Here is an 18,692-nt window from a genome sequence, read left to right on the forward strand (position 1 = left end):
TGTGAGACCAGGACACAACATCCCGACAGACGACGGAGGCGCCAGACCAATATCCGAGAGCTGCTGACCAACCCCCGAAACTCCTGCCCTGGCTCTGTGCGCCTGTGTGAGGTACACACACATATACATGCGTATACGCATTGTGCACATACATTTTTAGCCCCCTTTGCTTTTCCTGTTATTATTAAAAAATCATCGCTAAATCCTTCATTCTGAACTTTTAGGTCAGCTGTAGCCAAGCATGACAGTCTTGATGGTGGTCTGAACAGAACGTGTGACTGATCAGCCTTGAAGGTAAAACGCAGAGGCCTAGGTGCTGAGGTCGGGGAGGGGCCGAGTAAAAGAAGTTAAGTGCTTGTAGAGCAGAAGGGCAGGGAGATTATCTACAGTAAGAGTCAGAGTAAAGTGTGTGTATTTCCAGTGGAACCAGTGGAAAAGCGAAACACACAGAAATCATTCTGTTTGTCTTGGACATGGGAGAAGAGAGCTGAGAGGACGCAGACCACATCCAAACGTCACAGGGCAAGTTTCAATCGTCCAACGAGTTTAGTATAATGTAAATGACTGCTTCTAACCTTTAAGGCGTGCGGAATCACCGGGTCTTACTGAAATGTAGACACGGATTCTTGGTGAAGGGCGTGGAGACGGTTATGCCAAGGGGATGCCATGCTGGCCGGTGACACAAGGCACCACCTGCCCCTGCGGTCCAGCGCCAGCCCAAGGAACGGCTTCAGGAACTGTCTTCTTGGAGAGGAAAGGACTCAGGGTCTCAGGCCGAGGGAGGTCTTTTTCTGTTTGAGGCTTGTTTACTTGATCTGAGCATTATAAGTCAACATTTTTGGAAAGGACAGTGTGTACATAGAGAATGTGGCATAATGAGCAAGCGGTCCCTCCTTGACCTTTGAAGATTTTCCAGCAAGTGATGATGAATGATGATGACGATGAGGAGAATAAGACTGACCACAGTAAAGACAAACCCTTCCTGAGTAAGAAAAAGGGCTGCATTGTGCTTCAAAGCCCCCAATTCAAGTTTAGCCAGAGTCCACTTGGAGGTAATGAGGCTTAGAAATGCAGAATTCCACAGTGGCAAACATGAAGTCTTTGTATACCTGCAAATATCACAGTGTTCTTATATAGCTTATTTTAATTTCAATATGAGGATTAAAATAACTATTGTAAAAATGAGAAGAAATAATCAAAAGAATCCTAAGGCATCCAAGATTGTTTTAAAAATCTATTTCTACTTAGTGAAATAAATTTAAATTTGCAAAAAATTATAATGAATATCAATTTTCCTCATTTTAAAAAAGTATATATTTAAAAATAAAATTAGAAACAAATTAACCAGATTCTTTAAATAACAAACACCCTGAGCATGTTTAGGATTCAACTCAATTTAAATTTCACTTATGTTCACAGGAATATACGTAAGTAATTACAAGCACGTTCTCAAGGTCAGCTCTACCAAAATACTTTCTAAAAAATGAGCTGGTTATTTAGATGGAATTTCTACAGATGCCAAACATTTGAAAGCATAGAAATGATTGATACCATTATTCATTTTTCATCTGAATGTTCTTGCCTTTTGTAGAGTGGATATTTTCATACTATATATCAGTTTCTTAAAACTGAGTGCATTTTAGAAGATGGAGGAAATTATAATTACTAAACCTCTACATATGGGACTATTCTTTCACAAATCTGCTAATCATAAGGGTTCAAATAAAAGTCAAAAGTGTAAAGAGTTGTTTTACTTTCTGTACATACAAATTATATCAGGAAAAAGCTGGACCCAGTGAAAGCTGCAACTTTGGAATTGATATAAATTTGTTTCTACCATTTTCTATCACTCTAATTTCAATATGCTGGCAATAAAAATGGAATTTCTTCATACTGTGGTATGCACATGGAATTCATCAGTAGAAATATTCATCAGGATCTGAGTAGGAGCACAGTTACGAAGTAAGAAGCGCTGTCAACCACTTTAAATAGGACATCAATTAATTTTAGCAAAAACATTCTTTGAAAACTGCTTATTGTTATCACTTCAACTAGGAATGCTTTTAAAAATACACCAATCAATTCTAAGTTGTTCCAACACAGATCTCCATTAGACTGGTTACATCCTCATCAATGCCACGGTATTGATGACATTTAGTCAGGGCCTGCCTGAAGGAAGTCCGATAACCAAGATTCTGAACAATGCAAACTGGATTTACTTTTTGCTATTTATATCCAGTTACTATTTTATAAAATAAACGCAATACAATGCTAAACAAAGTGCCCCTTTTAAGGTGCTGTCTCTTCTCAAACTCAAATGTTCCCACTCCGTGGTGAGAAAACCCCACTGCCGCTAGCTTAAACTCTGCTGTACAGGACACTGTTCACATTTCTGTGGCAGTAGCAAGAAGCAGCCAGGTGTGTGACTGTGTCCCCTGCCGCAGAGCAGGATATGGCCTTTGTTTAAGCTTTTGCTTTTGTTGCTCATTTTTTCTAAGTGGCTAACATTACCTCTTAAGCCAAGTAGTGAGAACTTAGATTTTGCACACTGCTGCTGCTGCTGCTGCTGCTAAGTCGCTTCAGTCGTGTCTGACTCTGTGCGATCCCATAGACGGCAGCCCACCAGGCTCCGCCATCCCTGGGATTCTCCAGGCAAGAGTACTGGAGTGGAGTGCCGTTGCCTTCTCCATTGCACACTGCAGTGTTCCTAAATCTGCTAAGACTATGTCGACACATGGTGGGCACAAGACCAGTATTTGCTGAATGGACAGATGAATAAGCTAATGAGGGTTCAAGTTTACATTTGGTCTTTTCACTGTATTTTTAATGCACGTGGGGAACCTTTCCTCAATGGGCATGTTGACCTCATGATGAAACAAGAAAGTAAAAGAGGTAGTTCTCTTAGGCAGCCGAGACTTTCCTTCCTCTCCAGCCTCGTCTCCACGCCCTCGTTCTGGGCTTTGTCCTTTTCTCACTCCTACCGCTGTTTCCATTCTTCAGATTTCTGTTCAAACAACACTTCTTCAGAGACGACTTCTTCTGCTACCCTGTGAAACACAGGTTCCCCTCCACGTCTTGTGATCCCATCTTTCTCAGCATTTCTTTCCTTCCTTCTTCTGAGCCTTTTGTAATTTGTGTTTTTACTCAGTCATCTGTTATCTGGCATGAGAGCAGCAGCGGGCAGGGACCTGATGTAGCGCTGGACAATCAGTGAGGTCCACGGTGAGGTCCACGGTGTGAGGTCCACGGTGAGGTCCACGGTGAGGTCCATGGTGTGAGGTCCACGGTGTGAGGTCCACGGTGAGGTCCACGGTGAGGTCCATGGTGTGAGGTCCATGGTGAGGTCCACGGTGAGGTCCATGGTGTGAGGTCCACGGAGTGAGGTCCACGGTGAGGTCCACGGTGAGGTCCATGGTGTGAGGTCCACGGTGTGAGGTCCACGGTGTGAGGTCCACGGTGAGGTCCACGGTGAGGTCCACGGTGAGGTCCACAGCCCCGCGAAGGACAGCTGCTGCCTGGAGGGAGGGGTGAGTGAGGGAGTGAACTGTGGGCATCGTCACTGGTCCATCTGCTGCTGGAACACCCTCTGAGTCTATTCTCTACATCCACCCCCAGTAGGGTCCATGTAAAATATAAACCTGAGGACCCCAAGAACATTTATCACAGACCACAGGACAGAGTCCACAGAACTCAGAATGGCCTTGTCTCCTCATTTCTCCCTTAGAGAGGAACTCCTCAGATTTTCCGGGACTTATAATAGCTGAAGGTGTGAGCTGAAGTTTCTCCAGGTGAATTCACCCTTCCTTGGTAGAAGTGTAGCACTGTGTCTGTTTGATGTCATTGAAACTGAGTTCCATCAGGACCAGGTATCAGCCTGCATCTGACGGGTACCAAGTATCCCAAATACCCTGTCTGATGGATTGCATCATAAAAGTGGCAAAAATAGAAGTAGTGCTGCCACATTCAAATGTCCCATGATTACAAGTAAGGGCCAGGGGATCAAAAAATAGACCATTCTTCTATGTTCATGTCCCAAGCCAACCACACACACTTGTCTTCGTCACTTAGCAGGGGGTCTTGTGCTGCCTCAGATTAGGGCAGTAGCCCTCACCCGCTGGTCTCAGTGCCAGCTAGTCACATGGACTGTTAACAGTTCGGGATGTTTCAGTCCACTTTCTAACTATAGATTTTCCGTGCAGCTGTGAACGAGTCACCAAATTCTGCTGCCCCAGACACTGTAGGATTTGGATAATGTTCTCCTTCACAGTGTATTGTAAGAAGTGCAGAAAAAAAGACTTTCGGAGCGGGGCACGGGAATCAGACTGAGCCACGCTCTCACCCTCCTGGGCTCTCCGCTCAGCAGCACTGCTCCCACCAGCCTTGCTACGCTCCAGACTCCTGTGGCTTTGTGCTCTCATCTTGGCCTTGGACGTGCACGTCCCTCATTCCCACGGGCAACCCCCATCATTCAAGTGCATTTCAAATATCACTTTTCCTACAAAGTCTTATGAGATAGCTTAAATTGGATGTAATGTTTTCTTATTAACAGTATATTAGTCGTGGCCTTACCATATGATCCAACACTTTCTAAAGAGATGGCCCCTCTGCCCATGGGATACTCCAGGCAAGAATACTGGACTGGGTTGCCATTTCCTGACAAGTATTTAAGTCATGCTTTATGAGTATCTGTCAGAAAAATTACATAAAAATAATATCTTTATTCATATTTTCAAACATATTTACTTTGTATGCACAATGTTCCCCATATGACATCAACATTGGCCATCTAAAACAGCTCCCGGCTGCAAGAGGATACAGAAAAGTAATGCAGGATATTTCGGGAACTAAATGGAGTGAGTGAGGTTAGTGCTGTGATAGGAAGAAGCACAGAGGCAAGGCTCAGGGAGGCGGGGGCTGGGGGTTCCCAGAAGATCTGTGTCTGAACCGGGAATGAGCCATTCAGTGAAAGTGAGGAGTGGAAGGAAGTGGTTCTGCACAAAAAGAGCAGAAGGGTGAAGGTCCAGGGGGCGAGAATTCATGAAGCACCTTCCTGAAGCACAGCGTGTGGCTGAAGCACAGATCTTGAGACTGGGGTCTCCTTCAGGGAGGCCAGCGAGCCTTGCAGTCTAGCCCTTCTGCCCGGAGCCTGGCACTGGGCAGCACAGGGCTGTCTGCTGGCACACGCAGGCACAGGGGCCTAGACCCTAGGCCAGGGGTTGGGAGCTGTTGCTTCCTGAATTCCTTAAGGGAAAGAAAACAGGTCTGGGGTTTCTGAAGAGAGCCTGCTCCTGACACTCACACTGATCTGAGCCCCCGTGAGAGGACAAGCTGGCATGTTTGGTGGGGTGCTGACTCCGCGAACTGGGCGGAGGACCATGTGCCAGCTCCAGGCCTGCTCCCACCCCCCGCCCCAGGCCAGAGGCAGAGGACCCAGTGGGGACTCCGACCCGAAGAAAGGCAGACTCTCAGTGAGAGCGGCGGGGAGACCACCCCTCCACATAACAGACCCAGAATCGAAGGAAGGCTTCATTGCATTAAGGCATTGAAACACAAGGACCGTCTGTTAGAGAAGTTATCTTACTTTAAAAAGTACTACTTGGTTTGGGAATATCTTTGGAATATGGCACCTTCTTGGCACATTGGAATTGCCTATATGACCCCAATCATTACATACATCTCTTCTGATCAGGATGTTTGATCTCCTGTAGAAAAAAGTATCCAGAAAATATTAATAGACTAGAGTGGGTATATCACATTGTTCCTCAGCAGGACTATAGTCTATACAGATATTCCCATGGGCAAACCTGACTGTTCACAAATTTGAGACATATTTACCAAATAAGGAGGTCTTTTTTTTGATGTGGGGTGTATACATTTCAATTTACTCTCATTGTTGCCATCAAAATGTACCAGAGTGTTGCCCCTAAGGAAAGAAATGGTCACCAAGCCTCAAGACACCTTCTCTAGCTGGGTTTTATAACTGAACCAGTTCCAAGGAACAAGGTAAGGTCCACATTCCCTTTAAGCTTTGCATCTGAGGGGCGTCCCCTTCAGCTTGGCCCCGGGGGGTGTCCCCTTCACCTCGACCCTGGGGGCGTCCCCTTTACCTCAGCCCCGAGGGGCATCCTCTTCAGCTCGACCCCTAGGGGGGTGTCCCCTTCAGCTCGGCCCCGGGGGGCGTCCCCTTCACCTCGGCCCTGAGGGGCGTCCCCTTCACCTCAGCCCTGGGGGCGTCCCCTTCACCTTGGCCCTGAGGGGTGTCCTCTTCAGCTCGACCCCTAGGGGGGCGTCCTCTTCAGCTCGGCCCCGGGACAAAGATCTGAGCATGAATCACTCAGTTATGCTCGGCTCCAACCTGCACACGGCCCTCGGCCCCTGTCCTTTCTGGACCAGCATGAACGTGGCTCTGCAGACTCAGAAGTGTGCATCAAGGAACGGAAAGGGGGTGGATGACCTATGTATCTTTAGAATAGTGTGCTCCCTTCTCATATCTGCCTGCAGTACGGGAGACCCGGGTTCAATCCCTGAGTCAGGAAGATCCCCTAGAGAAGGAAATGGCAACCCACTCAAATGTTCTTGCCTGGAGGATCCCATGGACATATGAGCCTGGCGGGCTACAGTCCATGGGGTCGCAAATAGTCAGACATGACTGAGTGACTTCACTCACTTCTCATATCTGAGGGAAAGAACTATGTGGAAGCTATATTTCATTAATCCAGAATACACTGCTAGGTAGTATTGTTACTTCTATGTAACATATAACATATGTACTTCTATGTACATATAACAATGTTATATGTATCACATTTATACTAAGAAGGTTGGACCTGTTAGAAAGGTTGTCTTCCTAAATGCACAGTTTCTAGTACACGCCTAGCATACTAACAGCATATTAATAGTGAAAATAACAGAGCTGATAAAAGTTAAACATTAAACAAAATTTCATTATAGCACATAATGTTACCCTTTATGAACGGTAGTTGTTTTCTCCCTAATAAGAGTTTAGTTAGACTATTAAATGATCAGCATAATGGTTGAACAAATGTAACAATTCATTTTGAAACATGTAGTTAATTAACATACACCTACTTTGGAAGCCTTTGAAGTTAGTTAATAGTTATCTCAAATAAAATATATTCCTTTTGGAGGGAAAGAGAAAATTGATTGCTGCTGAAACACTGGAGTTTTACACTGGTCACAAAAAAAAAAAAGCTTTTCTATCTTACAACGTAGACCTACAGTAAATACAAGTTAAATGCAGCTCTTCCCTTTATGATCCAATATTGCTTTCTCAAAAAACTAAATCAAATCTAGCAAAATAAATTATTAATTTTTTGTTGTTGTTGTGTAATTTTCTCCCTTATCTTTTCTGGGCACTTCAGAGTGGAAAGTTGTTCACTTACTAAAGGAGGGAATTACATTTCTTAATATGAATATATCACCTCTTCTTGCCTAAAAACAGATGTGAAACTCGTAGAGATTATTTCAGTGAATTATCTTCAGCTTTTTGTAGGAAAGTTCCATTTTGTTGTTTTTAAACTTTGTTGGTAACCATCATAGAATTACATAGCTTTAGACTTCAGAAACCATCCAGTCCAACCACCATTTCCCACAAAAGATAGTGGAGAGTCTAAACAATTTGCAAATACAATTTCACATTTTCGTGTGAGCCAGTTTACATATATTATACTTCAATTTGCCTTAACCAGCACAAATTAATTTAGCCAATCAGATGTGTTAACAGTCTGTAAAATGCACATATTTCTGGTGATTGGAGAGCTCCAAAAAGTTCGTTCTGACAATACCACAAGTGAAAAAGCTCAGTAGAGATTCTAAATCAGGGCACCCTTTTATTAAGTTGAAAAAGTTTGTTGAAAAGGCTCATCCAAACTGAGGGCACCTAGTCATTTCAGCCTGTGCAAAAATGGATGAACTAACACATAAACTGTCTGATCCTTCATTGGCAGATCTCATGAATCTAAAGACGGACTAAGTACCAGTTTTGTCACTATTGTTTATACATCTAAGTACCTAATAAACTGACCTGAAGTGTTGGCTTATATATAATAATTGGGTGATAGAAGGATTCATTCAAGAAATCCGTTTGTCTGTCCCATTTAAAAACTGCAAAATACAACAGGACAACAGTGATTACTATCAAGGCTTCTTTGACTGGTATAATTTGAGGTGCAGTGGAAGATAGTTCTTACTGGTGTTTTTTAGAAAAAAAACCTAGCTTTTGATATGGTAAGATTTAGAAAGAAAATATGCAAATTAAAAATAATATGAGATTGGGCTAATTTTTTTTTTCACTGCAGCACGATGTTTTTCCAAAAACAGATTTACACCAAAATATTTTTTTCATAGAAACGTCACAGGCTTCCACTATGCTGGAGAGGAGTCCAAAGACAGCCCGGCCGCATAGGGTGCTGCCGGGAGCTGGCTGGGGAAGACTTGTCACTAGGCGGAGCTCTCCGGAGAGGAGCGCGAACTCCATCTGCACACAGAAGGGGGAAGAGGAAAAATGCCTCTTTTATCTGCCTCAGAGCAGTTTGATATGAGTTTTTACTTTTCTAGAGTACACCTTGACAGAAACGTTCACGTTGTAGTCATATTGCTTGGAAAAAGTTCACTGAGAAATCAAACCATCTCCTTCAAACACATACCCCACAAGTGTGTGCGGAAGGAATCGCGCTTAGATGACCACGATTTTTCAGCTCTATTCTATTGACCCCACCCGACTCTGCCAAACACTTTCCTGAGGACGCCGACCTCCGGGAAAGGAGCGGGAGGAAGAGACGCGGAGACGGGCGCGAGTCCGGCCGGGGTCGCCGCGCGCCCGCAGCGTCCCGGGCGCATCCAGCCAGCGGGCGGCCGCCGCGCTCGCGGCCGAGGTTTCCATTCCGGCCGCCGCGCTCCCTGCGGGTATTGCGCCGAGAATACCTTTCCCAACCAGATCGCCGGTTTGGAGGATGTCCAGCTCTTGCCCAGAAAGAGCCAATAAAATGGGAAAGTGCGCAACTGATTGATAATACATTTTACAAGAAGAAAAATTAAAGGAGGTAAACTGTTGAACTATCACAAATGGGCCTGCCTACAACCTAAAACTTTCTGCAAGACGCGGGCCTGGACGGAGGACCCGGGAGCGCTCCCGAGGGCGTTGCCGAGAGAGCCGGCGAGCCCGGGGCCGAGGGTCCGGCGCGCCGTCCTCCCGGGGGCTCGCCGGGCGGGGGAGGGTGGCCGGGGGCCGCCACGGTCCAGCCGGGGGGCTGGGTCCGGGGGTCCCAGCGCTAACCCAGATCCTGCCCTCCCCTCCGCGCCCCGGACCGGCCAGGGGCGAAGCGACTTCGCCCCCGGGAGTGGTCCCCAGCCTCGCCAGCAGATCCCCCAAACACACAGACTCCCGTCGACTTATTAAATGTGAGGCAATCAGGCAGCTCCTTTTTTAATAGCCCAAGATCTACATTTAGACAAAAACAGATCCGAGTTCCTGGTAAAGGCGTTTCTTCTCATCCTGTCATAAGTGACAGGAACGGAGGGAAATAGACTGAGGGAGAGAAGGGGGGGTGAAGGGAGGGACGCGGAGGGGAGGGAGATGGGAGAGGGGGGCCGCCGGGTGGGGGTGCGGGGGGCGGGGGGAGGGAGAGGGGGAGACGGGGGAGGGGGGTGTGGGAGGGGGTCAGGGCCGGGAGGGGAGGGGGGAGACGGGAGAGGGAGGGGGAGACGCGAGGGGCGATGCGGGGGGAGCAGACGGGGCGGGGAGACGGGGAGGAGATGGGGGTGGTGAAGGGGGTGTCTGACGAAGATCCGCGCGGGGATACGAACACTCCGGCGGCTTCTAATTAAAGACCCGAGCCGGGCCCTCGGGGACCCGCCTGACGTCGGCAGCCGCGGGGATAAGAGGCGCCCCGAGGTCCGAGGCTGGATTCCGCCAGCCAGCACCCCAAGCCACCGCGAGTTCCGCGCCCCCTCCCCGCGCAGCAAGTGCGCCCCGCGACCGGGCGCCGCCGGGCATGGAGTAGGGAGCCGGGCGCCAGCTCCGAGGCACGGGGACCGACGCCGGGGGACGCGCACGGCTGCGGGGCGCGGGGACCGGCGACCCGGCCGGGTTCCTGCGCGCAGGTGGCCCCGCGGCGGCGCCGGGCAGGTACGAGCCGGGCTTCCTCCCCGGGGCCGGGGCTTTTCCAGCAGCGGGCCCAGCGGGTGTCTGGGGAGAGAGTCTCGTCGCGGGGGCTTCTCGGCGGAGATCGGCAACACCGGGAGGAGGGGGCGACCACCACACAAAGGCGCTGCTGGAAACTTGGGCACGGCCGCCGGGGGAGGGCGCACCCCCGCCTCGACTCGCCGGGGCGCGCGGCGGCTCCCTGAGGGGGACGCCTGGGCCAGACCCCCCGAGCCGCCGCTGCCCCCGCTTGGCGCCCGTGGGGGACGGAAAGTTGAGGCGCCGCGCCGCGTCGCGGGGCTCCGGCCGATGCGCCATCTCCAGGAAAGTTCGGGGCCGCGGCGGGGCCGAGGCGCGTGTCGCCCGGCGCGGAGGGCGCGCGGCACCCAAGGCGCGCTCTCCACGTCGCCGCGAGGGGCCTCGCGGAGGGGGCGTCCTCGTGGGGACCCCGCCCAGCCTCCCGCCGCGGCCCCGCAGCGGCCCTCGCGGCCCGGACGGCGCGGGGCGCCCCTCCACCGGCTTGGTGCTCGTCCTCCGAGGCGCGGGGGCCGGGGTGCGCGGTCCGAGGGGAGTGGCCTCCCCGCCCTCCCTGCCGACCGGCTCTCCGGGTCTCCCCGCACCCTGTCCCTCCAGCGAGCCGAGCTCCGGGAGCGCACCGACCCCACCCGGCCCGGCCGAGCGCAGAATGCACGGACCCGGGCGCCCCCTCCTGCTGGGGCTGCTGCTCGTGCTGGGGGCGGCGGGGCTCGGCAGGGGCGGCGCGGAGCCCCGGGAGGCCGCGGACCGACAGACGCTGCTGCGGCTCATCGTGGAGATCGTCCAGGAGCTCAGGAAGTACCACTCGGGGGAGTCCAAGAGGCTGCAGCTCTCGGGACGGCAGGACTACGCCCTGGACCGCAGGGAGGTCGCGGACTACGCTTACCCCGAGGAGCAGAGAGTGGGTGAGTCGCCGCCCGCCCGCTGTGGAGGCGAGCGCGCCGCCTGCAAAGGCCTCCCGCGTTTGGGGCTGGCCGAGCCGCCCGGATCTGCCTGTCCTGTATCAGGGGACGCTAGAAGAACCAGGACTTGCTTGGAAATAGAACTCTGAGAACGCATACGTAGTTTTAAAATATAAATGCATTTCTACTGTTGTTTTTTTTTTTTTAAGCTGGGAAATATTTTTATTTCAAAAAGGAGATAGGAATTCCATGAATGATGCCCAGCAGATAACATAACTACTCCTCATCCACACCTAAGACGTGTGAGTTGTTACCCTGGTCGGTAATTACAGCATGGAACTGTCATGTGTTATTTTGGAGATGGAAATATTTTCAGCAAAGCAGTTTCAACTGAGACAGAAATGTTTCAGAACCCCCCGCCCCCATCCCCACAGCAGAGCCTTCCCAGAGTGGCTGCCCTCTGGGAAATTTCCAAGGAAAGCATGCAAGCTTTTAATGCTTTCATGACACAATCAGGTCAAATATGATAAGGTCAATTTTATATAGACTGACTAAAGTTAGTTGTAAACGGAGACTGACATTTAGGAGATGTCTAAACCTTGCAAGTAAGATTCTTATGGAAATGTTCCCTCTTTGAATGAGGAGAATTGGCGGTAGTGTGACCACACGCCATCACATTACTAGAGCAGATCAGGTGAGTAAAAATGAATCCAGATGACTGTTAAAAAGAGCAAAAACAAGGCTGAAAGCAGAAAGGATGTCAGCCAGGCTAGTCACCAACGCCAGCTAGGACTGCGCAGACCTGGTTGTATCTGTTTGCATGCATTCATACCAGCCTTCACAACAGGTGGTACTGAAAGCATCTCACCCTTTTTCTAAGTAAATACCTAGAAGAATGTGTCTATAGCAGATTTTTTGTTTGTTTGTTTGAAGGATGATATCAGGTTTTCTTCTTAGAACTTTGAGAGATTGTTGAATTTGATTCTCTAGGTCTTCAAGATGAAAGTGTCTAGAGTGATTTATTCACTGGAGGATAACTGTCACACACACACACACACACACTTCATGGTCCCTGCCTCTCTCCTGGTGGTAGAGATGGGTGTTAATAGCAGATCTTGGAGAGTTGTGAACCTTATTTGAGGACAATGTGCCTGCCCACCCGTCCTCATATTGCCATGTACAGCAATCAAGGGACTGCTATGATTGCTGTTTATAGCAGAATATCCAGTAATTTTAAACATCCACTTCAGGTCAAGTTAATAATTTATTTCTTTTCCCTCAAACAGAAATTGTCCCTCGAGATCTAAGGATGAAAGACAAGTTTTTAAAACATCTTACAGGTAAGCTTTTCCCTCGTTCCTTCGCCTCTCCCCAGATACTGGCATCTCAGGAGCTCTCACTATCCGTTTCTTCCTGCACGCTCCAGGTCCTCTGTATTTCAGCCCAAAGTGCAGCAAACACTTCCACAGACTTTACCACAACACGCGAGACTGCACCATCCCTGCATGTAAGTGACCGCCTCTGAATCGCTGTGTAGAGTAGACGTGACTCTGAGCCCCGGACTTGCTCATGTTTACTCCCTGTTGACTCTGCAGTCAGGGGCTGGGCTGAGTAGGCCATTGAGGAAGATAGCTACACGCAGCAGCTAGTGCCAGAGAGAACACAGTTTACATTTGCTGGAATTAATCAACTCTTGGAATGGGCTGGACTCTTCCATGCATTTCTCGAATTCTGGCCTCATGCCTGTCCTTGTATCCACTCAATTCTGACAGTGGAGCAAACGTTTAAAATGAGTTGCTAAAATGACTACTGTAGGGTATAAAGTATCAAAGGATGAATCTGGACCATTCCCACCACCCTGGCCAGAGACTTTTTGTTTCCACCAGTAATTATAACCTCATTACCCAAGAATTTTACTGCCATTTCAAAACTTTGCTCTTCTGCGTGGCTTCATCATTAATTCAGAAATGCAGATGCCCCTCTCCATGTGGCTCTCAGCTGTAACTGTCTGGGTTATCTACAACAAAATGTATTTCATTTCCCCCAAAAGTGGCTTCTTGTGCTCTTCACAAAACATGCAATAATGACAAGTAGCTTAGTAGCTAGAGTGACATGTGCTAGAGCCCTAAACCAATTTGTTTGTGTGCAGGGACCACAACTTTCCTTCCCTTTAAAGCTCATAGGAGGACAGCTGTGCAAATAAGTCAAGCCTCTTAACAGCTGTTTTCAGGACTGTCCTTAGGGGCAGCAGACCAGACCTGCCTGTCCTACTCAAAACAGTAAGCCCCTTTCCGTAAAGGGGAAACTGCTCTGTGTAGGCAGCAGAGCCACTTTGTGGAGCTCTCACACCCCCAGACACCGCAGGAAGGAAGGAAGCTCCTCCTGGAGGGAGGGGCGGTGGCCTCGGTCAGCGCTGTCACGGGGCCAGCGGGCTGTGCGTGCCTGATCGCAGACGCCACCCGCTCATCCGCAGACCCTCCCTGGGACCCCCTCCCACACTTGCTGCCTCCTCTGCTGATGTAACTGAGTACCGAGGCAGCGATTCTCCTGGTCACCCCGAAGGTGAGGTGGCAGGACCAGGACGTATCACGGCTGCACCCGGACCTGGAGACTGGTCAGTGCCCTGGACATGTGGCTGCTCACACGGCTCCCAGCCCTCTCAGCTCACAATGAGCTGCAGAACCAATCTGGGCACGTCAGTGCAGTTCAAGGCTGAATGTACCAGTTTCCAGAGTCCTGGCAGGTCAGACAGAGGGAACAATAGACCTTCTCACTCAAGGTGTGGTCTTGAGGTAAGCTCCTTTGAGGAGCAGGACTTTTGAGTCCATCACACCCGCTGAGCAAAGTCTGCACCTTAAGGGGACCCCCCCCAGGTGGACATCAGAGTGGAGAACATGTTGTCCAGCAGGGAGATGGTTGGCCTCGGGATCTTAGGGCGTGTGTCAAATGCCAGTACATTCTTTGAGCTCATACAATCCCCTGCATCACATATGGCCTGTTTAGGAAAACCACATCCTAAAAAACGTGGTGCATCTGGTGAAGAGTCAAAAAGCTAGGCGTCCCTGTGACCCTGCTTCCAGCTGTCAGATCATCCTTTGAGTCCACGTTATGTCCTCTAAATATTTATCAGGTGTGATTTTTGAAGAATTAGCTGCTTGGCTACCATGCGGTGCCTATTTATTGCTGTCAGTTTATTAATTCACTCGGAATTTTGGCCAAGAGTATGAACTCTTTTGTCTTTAAGTAGGATTCTGTGACTCTTGAGCAGTAAACTCTGTCTCGAGGAATCCCTGTATGCCCATGACTGCTGGGCTGCCTGTCCTCTGAGACGAGTGGAGCAGGAAAGCAATGCGATCGCTGGGAAGGCCCGGCCGTGCTCAGAGCCCAGCCCTCCATCGTGCAGCCGGGTGTTTTCGCTCCGGTACTTTTGGCTGCTGACCCACTGGCTTTAGAACTTTTGTGCGGAAGGCTTTATGTTATGATCAGCTCAAGAGGGGACCCGGCCTGCACGTGACCTAAAAGTTAAAGAACACAGCAAACGACAGCCATTGTGATGAGCCCAGGAACCGCTGTGAGGAGCAAACAGGCCGAGAACAGGCGTGCGGCCATCTGCGTCCCTGCCCCCCACGGGCTCCCAGTCACATCACTTAACTTCTGTCACGTGACACGAACGGCCCTGAGGTGCCATAAATTATTAAGTCAGCAGCTTCAAGCCATGATTGCAGATGACAGTCTATATACTGCTTCCGGGGAATTTAGAGTGTTTAAAGGAATGAATGGCTTTAGCAGCTGCTGTGGTTTTTAAAGTGAATGCTGTTCATCTAAGCTGCTGAGGTATCTGACGAGGGTCTGTGATCTGTCCCCACTTGCAGACTACAAGAGGTGTGCCAGGCTTCTGACTCGGCTGGCAGTCAGTCCGATGTGCATGGAGGGATAAGGTAAGCTGGCGGCCCGGTCACTGTGGCCTCCACGCCAACGACCGGGTGCGTCTGGAACGTGAAAAATTCACGGGGGTTTAGAGACAGTCATTCTCGGTGAAAGCAAAGTTATTGTGGGTAAGGTTGACAGAGTACTCAAAATGTCTCTAAATACTGTGTAAAAACCACAGCACTGCAGGCAGCCGCTGGGACCCAGGCACAGGAGGACGTGCTGGCCGAGTGCATGGTAATCTGCACACAGCCCACTGGCTACTGACTTCAGCACGCGCTGGATGCATAGCTGAAGTCCTGCTCACCCACCTACAGGCTTTCATTCAGACATTCATAAATGAGTATATGACTAACCGTATCCATGCAGATTCTAGAGACATACGGTTTGAGGCGCATTTCTATCAGGATGTCAATGCACTTAGAAAACTATAAAGAACAGCTAAGAATAGGCATCCTCTGTGTCTTGTGTGCCGGGCACGGCCAGGCGCCAGGTCTACCTGTGTCTGATGGCTGCCCCTTCATCTCCCGTGAGTCGAGGAGGGGTGCTCGCTGTGGTGAAGGCCACACTGACCGAGGTCTGTGCGGGTGCCCGGGGCAGCTGCCGTGGGTGCTGCCCTGAGCTCCATCCACAGCACTGCTTCTCCCCAGCAGGAGCCCCTTAGCAAACAGGGGTTTAGGGAAACAAGGGTTACTGGAGGGTGTGACCCCACGCCCTCCACAGGCTCATGAAACTTACAACACTTCCTATTTGGGGGGAGTGAAAGCACATTTTTTTAAAGTGAAAGCTGAGAAATTCCTCATCCTTCATTTTTCATCTGAATGCTGTCCAGTTTCTCTTCCACTGCCCACGTGGCAAACAGAACACTTACTTTTAAAGCAATGAATGGATTATTATAAGTCTCCCAAAGTACCTGCCAGGAGAGATGAGAATGCTTTTATTAAGTATTTCTTTATAGTTAAAGCATCACTGTTTCCAAAGATGAACCAGGCACATCCTTGGAAAACAACTGCCATTTATTCACAAGTGGGGAGACCGAATGCTCGGCCCACTCAGGCTGCAGGCTCCCTGTCTCCCTGCCTGTGAGCTGACCCCCGCGTCCCCCAACTGCTCTCCTGCAGAGATGGCTCACCCGAGTGCAAAGGCAAGAGTGGTGGCTCCCAGGAGCCCATGCGGCTGTGGAGCTGCTCCCAGGCGTGGTCCCGCTCTGCTCTGGGTCAGAAAGGGCTTTCCCAGCACGGCACGCTTGTCACCACTGTCAGTAACCGTGTTCGTTTTGGCCAAGAAAGGTGTCATTTAGAATACAGATTCTTATGCTAAAATAACTTTATAGTACTTTAAAAGATTAATTTCTTCCAATTCTTTAAGCCACAGTTGCAAACACTTAACTGGTTGATGACAGTGCAGACAGTCAAGGGTTGCCCTGACCCCCTGGAGGGTAGGGCTCACATCCTGCATCAATATCCGACTTTGCTCATGAGTCATTAAGCTGTGCCCAAGTACCTCTTCTGTGGTCCTAACACACGAAGACGTCAGGACGCACCTGCAGAGGGAGATGCCTCTTCCCACGCCAGACCATGACCGCAACCTCTTAAAGGCTGGTCTGAAGGAAGTCGGGCTTCAGGAGGTCCTGATTGTGGAGCCCCTCCACACTGTGATCTCAGAGCAGAGCCCTCTCCTTCTTTCTGAACCTCACGACCTGATCTCCTACAGCCAGAGGAGTCGTAGCTTTCCAGCCCCTCTCCCGCATGGCAAGACAGCCTCCCCCACACCCTTTCCTTGACCTGGGCTTCCCCTTGGGTAATTTCAAGGCCTCAGGCCTGGAGTATTTTCAGAGGAAACAAGTAACAAGCATCCACCTCATTCTACAGAATGCAGCCTGATCTGAGCAGCCCAGGACTGCGCCAGTCAGTTAGACTGAACTGCCCAGAACTCACAGCAGACACAGCAACATCAACCTCTAGTCTTCAGCTCGACAGGCTTTCTCTTCATCTGAGATGGTTTCACTCCTTTAGCACAGCAGGCCCGTGATGACGGCAGAACTGAGTTACTTCCTACAGTAAAAGACACACAGGAACACAGGGAAACACACGCAGACTGAAATTCCTCAGGTCTGGACACACATCAGTGTGTTAGTCACTCAGTCGTGTCCAACTCTTTGCGACCCCATGGACTGTAGCCCGCCAGGCTCCCCTGTCCACGGGATCTCCCAGGCAAAAATTCTGGAGTGGGTTGTCATTTCCTTCTCCAAGGGAACTTCCTGACCCAGGGCTTGAACCTGGGTCTCCTGCATCACAGGTAGATTATGTTACATGTAATTTAACTTATAGGTCTTCCAGTGTGAGTCATTCTAGGAAACCAAGCCTGTCTGTTTTGCAGTGAGCCGAGCTGTGCAGCAGCCCAGGACCCGTGAGAAGTGCCTTGGAGACCAACAGGACAGAACCCACTGCCTTCTGAACACACCCCGTGAACAGAGATTTATTTTTTCAGACAGACTCTTCCATAATTCCTTTACCTTGAGTTTCGTATGTTGTTGACACCACTTGTGGACACATATTCAGTAAATGTGTGTGCCTGACAGTAATGCTTGCCACTCATCCTTTTAGACAACAGGACCGCATCTGATATGTCATGCTGTGAATTGGCAGAGAGAGATCTTTTTCCTGATTAGGTGACATCACAGATATTTCTTTAGAAACATAAGCAGAGTCAGCAGAATCTAAAAATATATTTTCATATAGCATATGGTATTAATATTTTATTATTTTTACAATTAAAATTCCCAGAGTATTATTTGGAACTGCATGAAAAGTTAAAAAAAAAAAAAAAAACAACTTCAGTGTGGAGACATCTGTGTACATGCTCAGGCTAATTTCATTTGTCCTTTTGTAAAATAAATGTAAAATAATATCCAGATACTGTGCAATATGTAAATATTGTAAATAAAACACAAGTAATAAATGAAGTGTTTGTTACAGTGAAGTCTTCAGAGTGACTCCTTACTTTCTGAACAAGTTTATCTGGGGAATTTGTGATTTACAAATCTTTATGAGACAAATACAGGCAGAAGTCACATAATATAAAAGGCATAAATAAAATGAGAAAGCTACAAATTCTTGTAAGGGACAATCAGCATTTTCTAGAGAGTGGTACTATATTGGTGACATACTCCATAAGATAACGTGATTTAGTAGTGAATAGTTCAAGTAAGTTTGCCTCTGCATTTCCTATATGACTTTGTAATGGAAACGTTAAACTAAGAGGGACCTTAAAACTTCCAAGAAGCTCCAGATTTTACAGGCAGATGTGTTTTGAACAAATCTGACTGGATCTAATTTTTTTATAGACAAGTGAATTCAGCAGTGAGTCTTCTGTTCACACGATCCCTGGTCTGAATACAGCCGAACGTGTGCTGTTGCTTGTCGTGTCTGACTCTTTGCAACCGCATGGACTGTAGCCCGCCAGGCTCCTCTGTCCATGGGCTTCTCCAGGCAAGAATACTGGAGTGGGTTGCCATGCCTTTCTCCAGGGGATCTTCCCGACCCAGGGATCTAATCTGTGGCTCCTGAGGTTCCTGCATTGCAGGTGGATTCTGTACCCGAGCCACCAGGGACGCCCCAGATACAGCCTAGGGACAAAGTCAACTAGAATCCTAGGATTTGTGT

General features: G+C 49.1%; 1 protein-coding gene across 2 annotated transcripts; it reads left to right on the forward strand.

The window, feature by feature from the left end:
- Positions 1–9,748: 9,748 nt before the first annotated feature.
- Positions 9,749–18,004, forward strand: ALKAL2 (ALK and LTK ligand 2). 2 transcript variants are annotated; one of them, XM_081576419.1, is made up of 6 exons: positions 9,749–10,147; positions 10,796–11,103; positions 12,387–12,440; positions 12,527–12,607; positions 14,973–15,038; positions 17,407–18,004. In XM_081576419.1, exons 2-5 carry the CDS (start codon positions 10,848–10,850, stop codon positions 15,035–15,037), a joined length of 456 nt encoding a protein of 151 aa, XP_081432545.1. In that variant the 5' UTR covers positions 9,749–10,147; positions 10,796–10,847; the 3' UTR covers position 15,038; positions 17,407–18,004. The 2 variants fall into 2 exon arrangements, with proteins under 2 accessions (XP_081432545.1, XP_081432553.1); XM_081576427.1 differs by lacking the exon at positions 9,749–10,147 and having other exon boundaries at positions 10,315–11,103.
- Positions 18,005–18,692: the final 688 nt, after the last annotated feature.

This window comes from Giraffa tippelskirchi, chromosome 1, assembly GCF_054371585.1.
Source record: "Giraffa tippelskirchi isolate mGirTip1 chromosome 1, T2T-mGirTip1v1.2.pri, whole genome shotgun sequence".
Classification (NCBI taxonomy): Eukaryota; Metazoa; Chordata; class Mammalia; order Artiodactyla; family Giraffidae; genus Giraffa; species Giraffa tippelskirchi.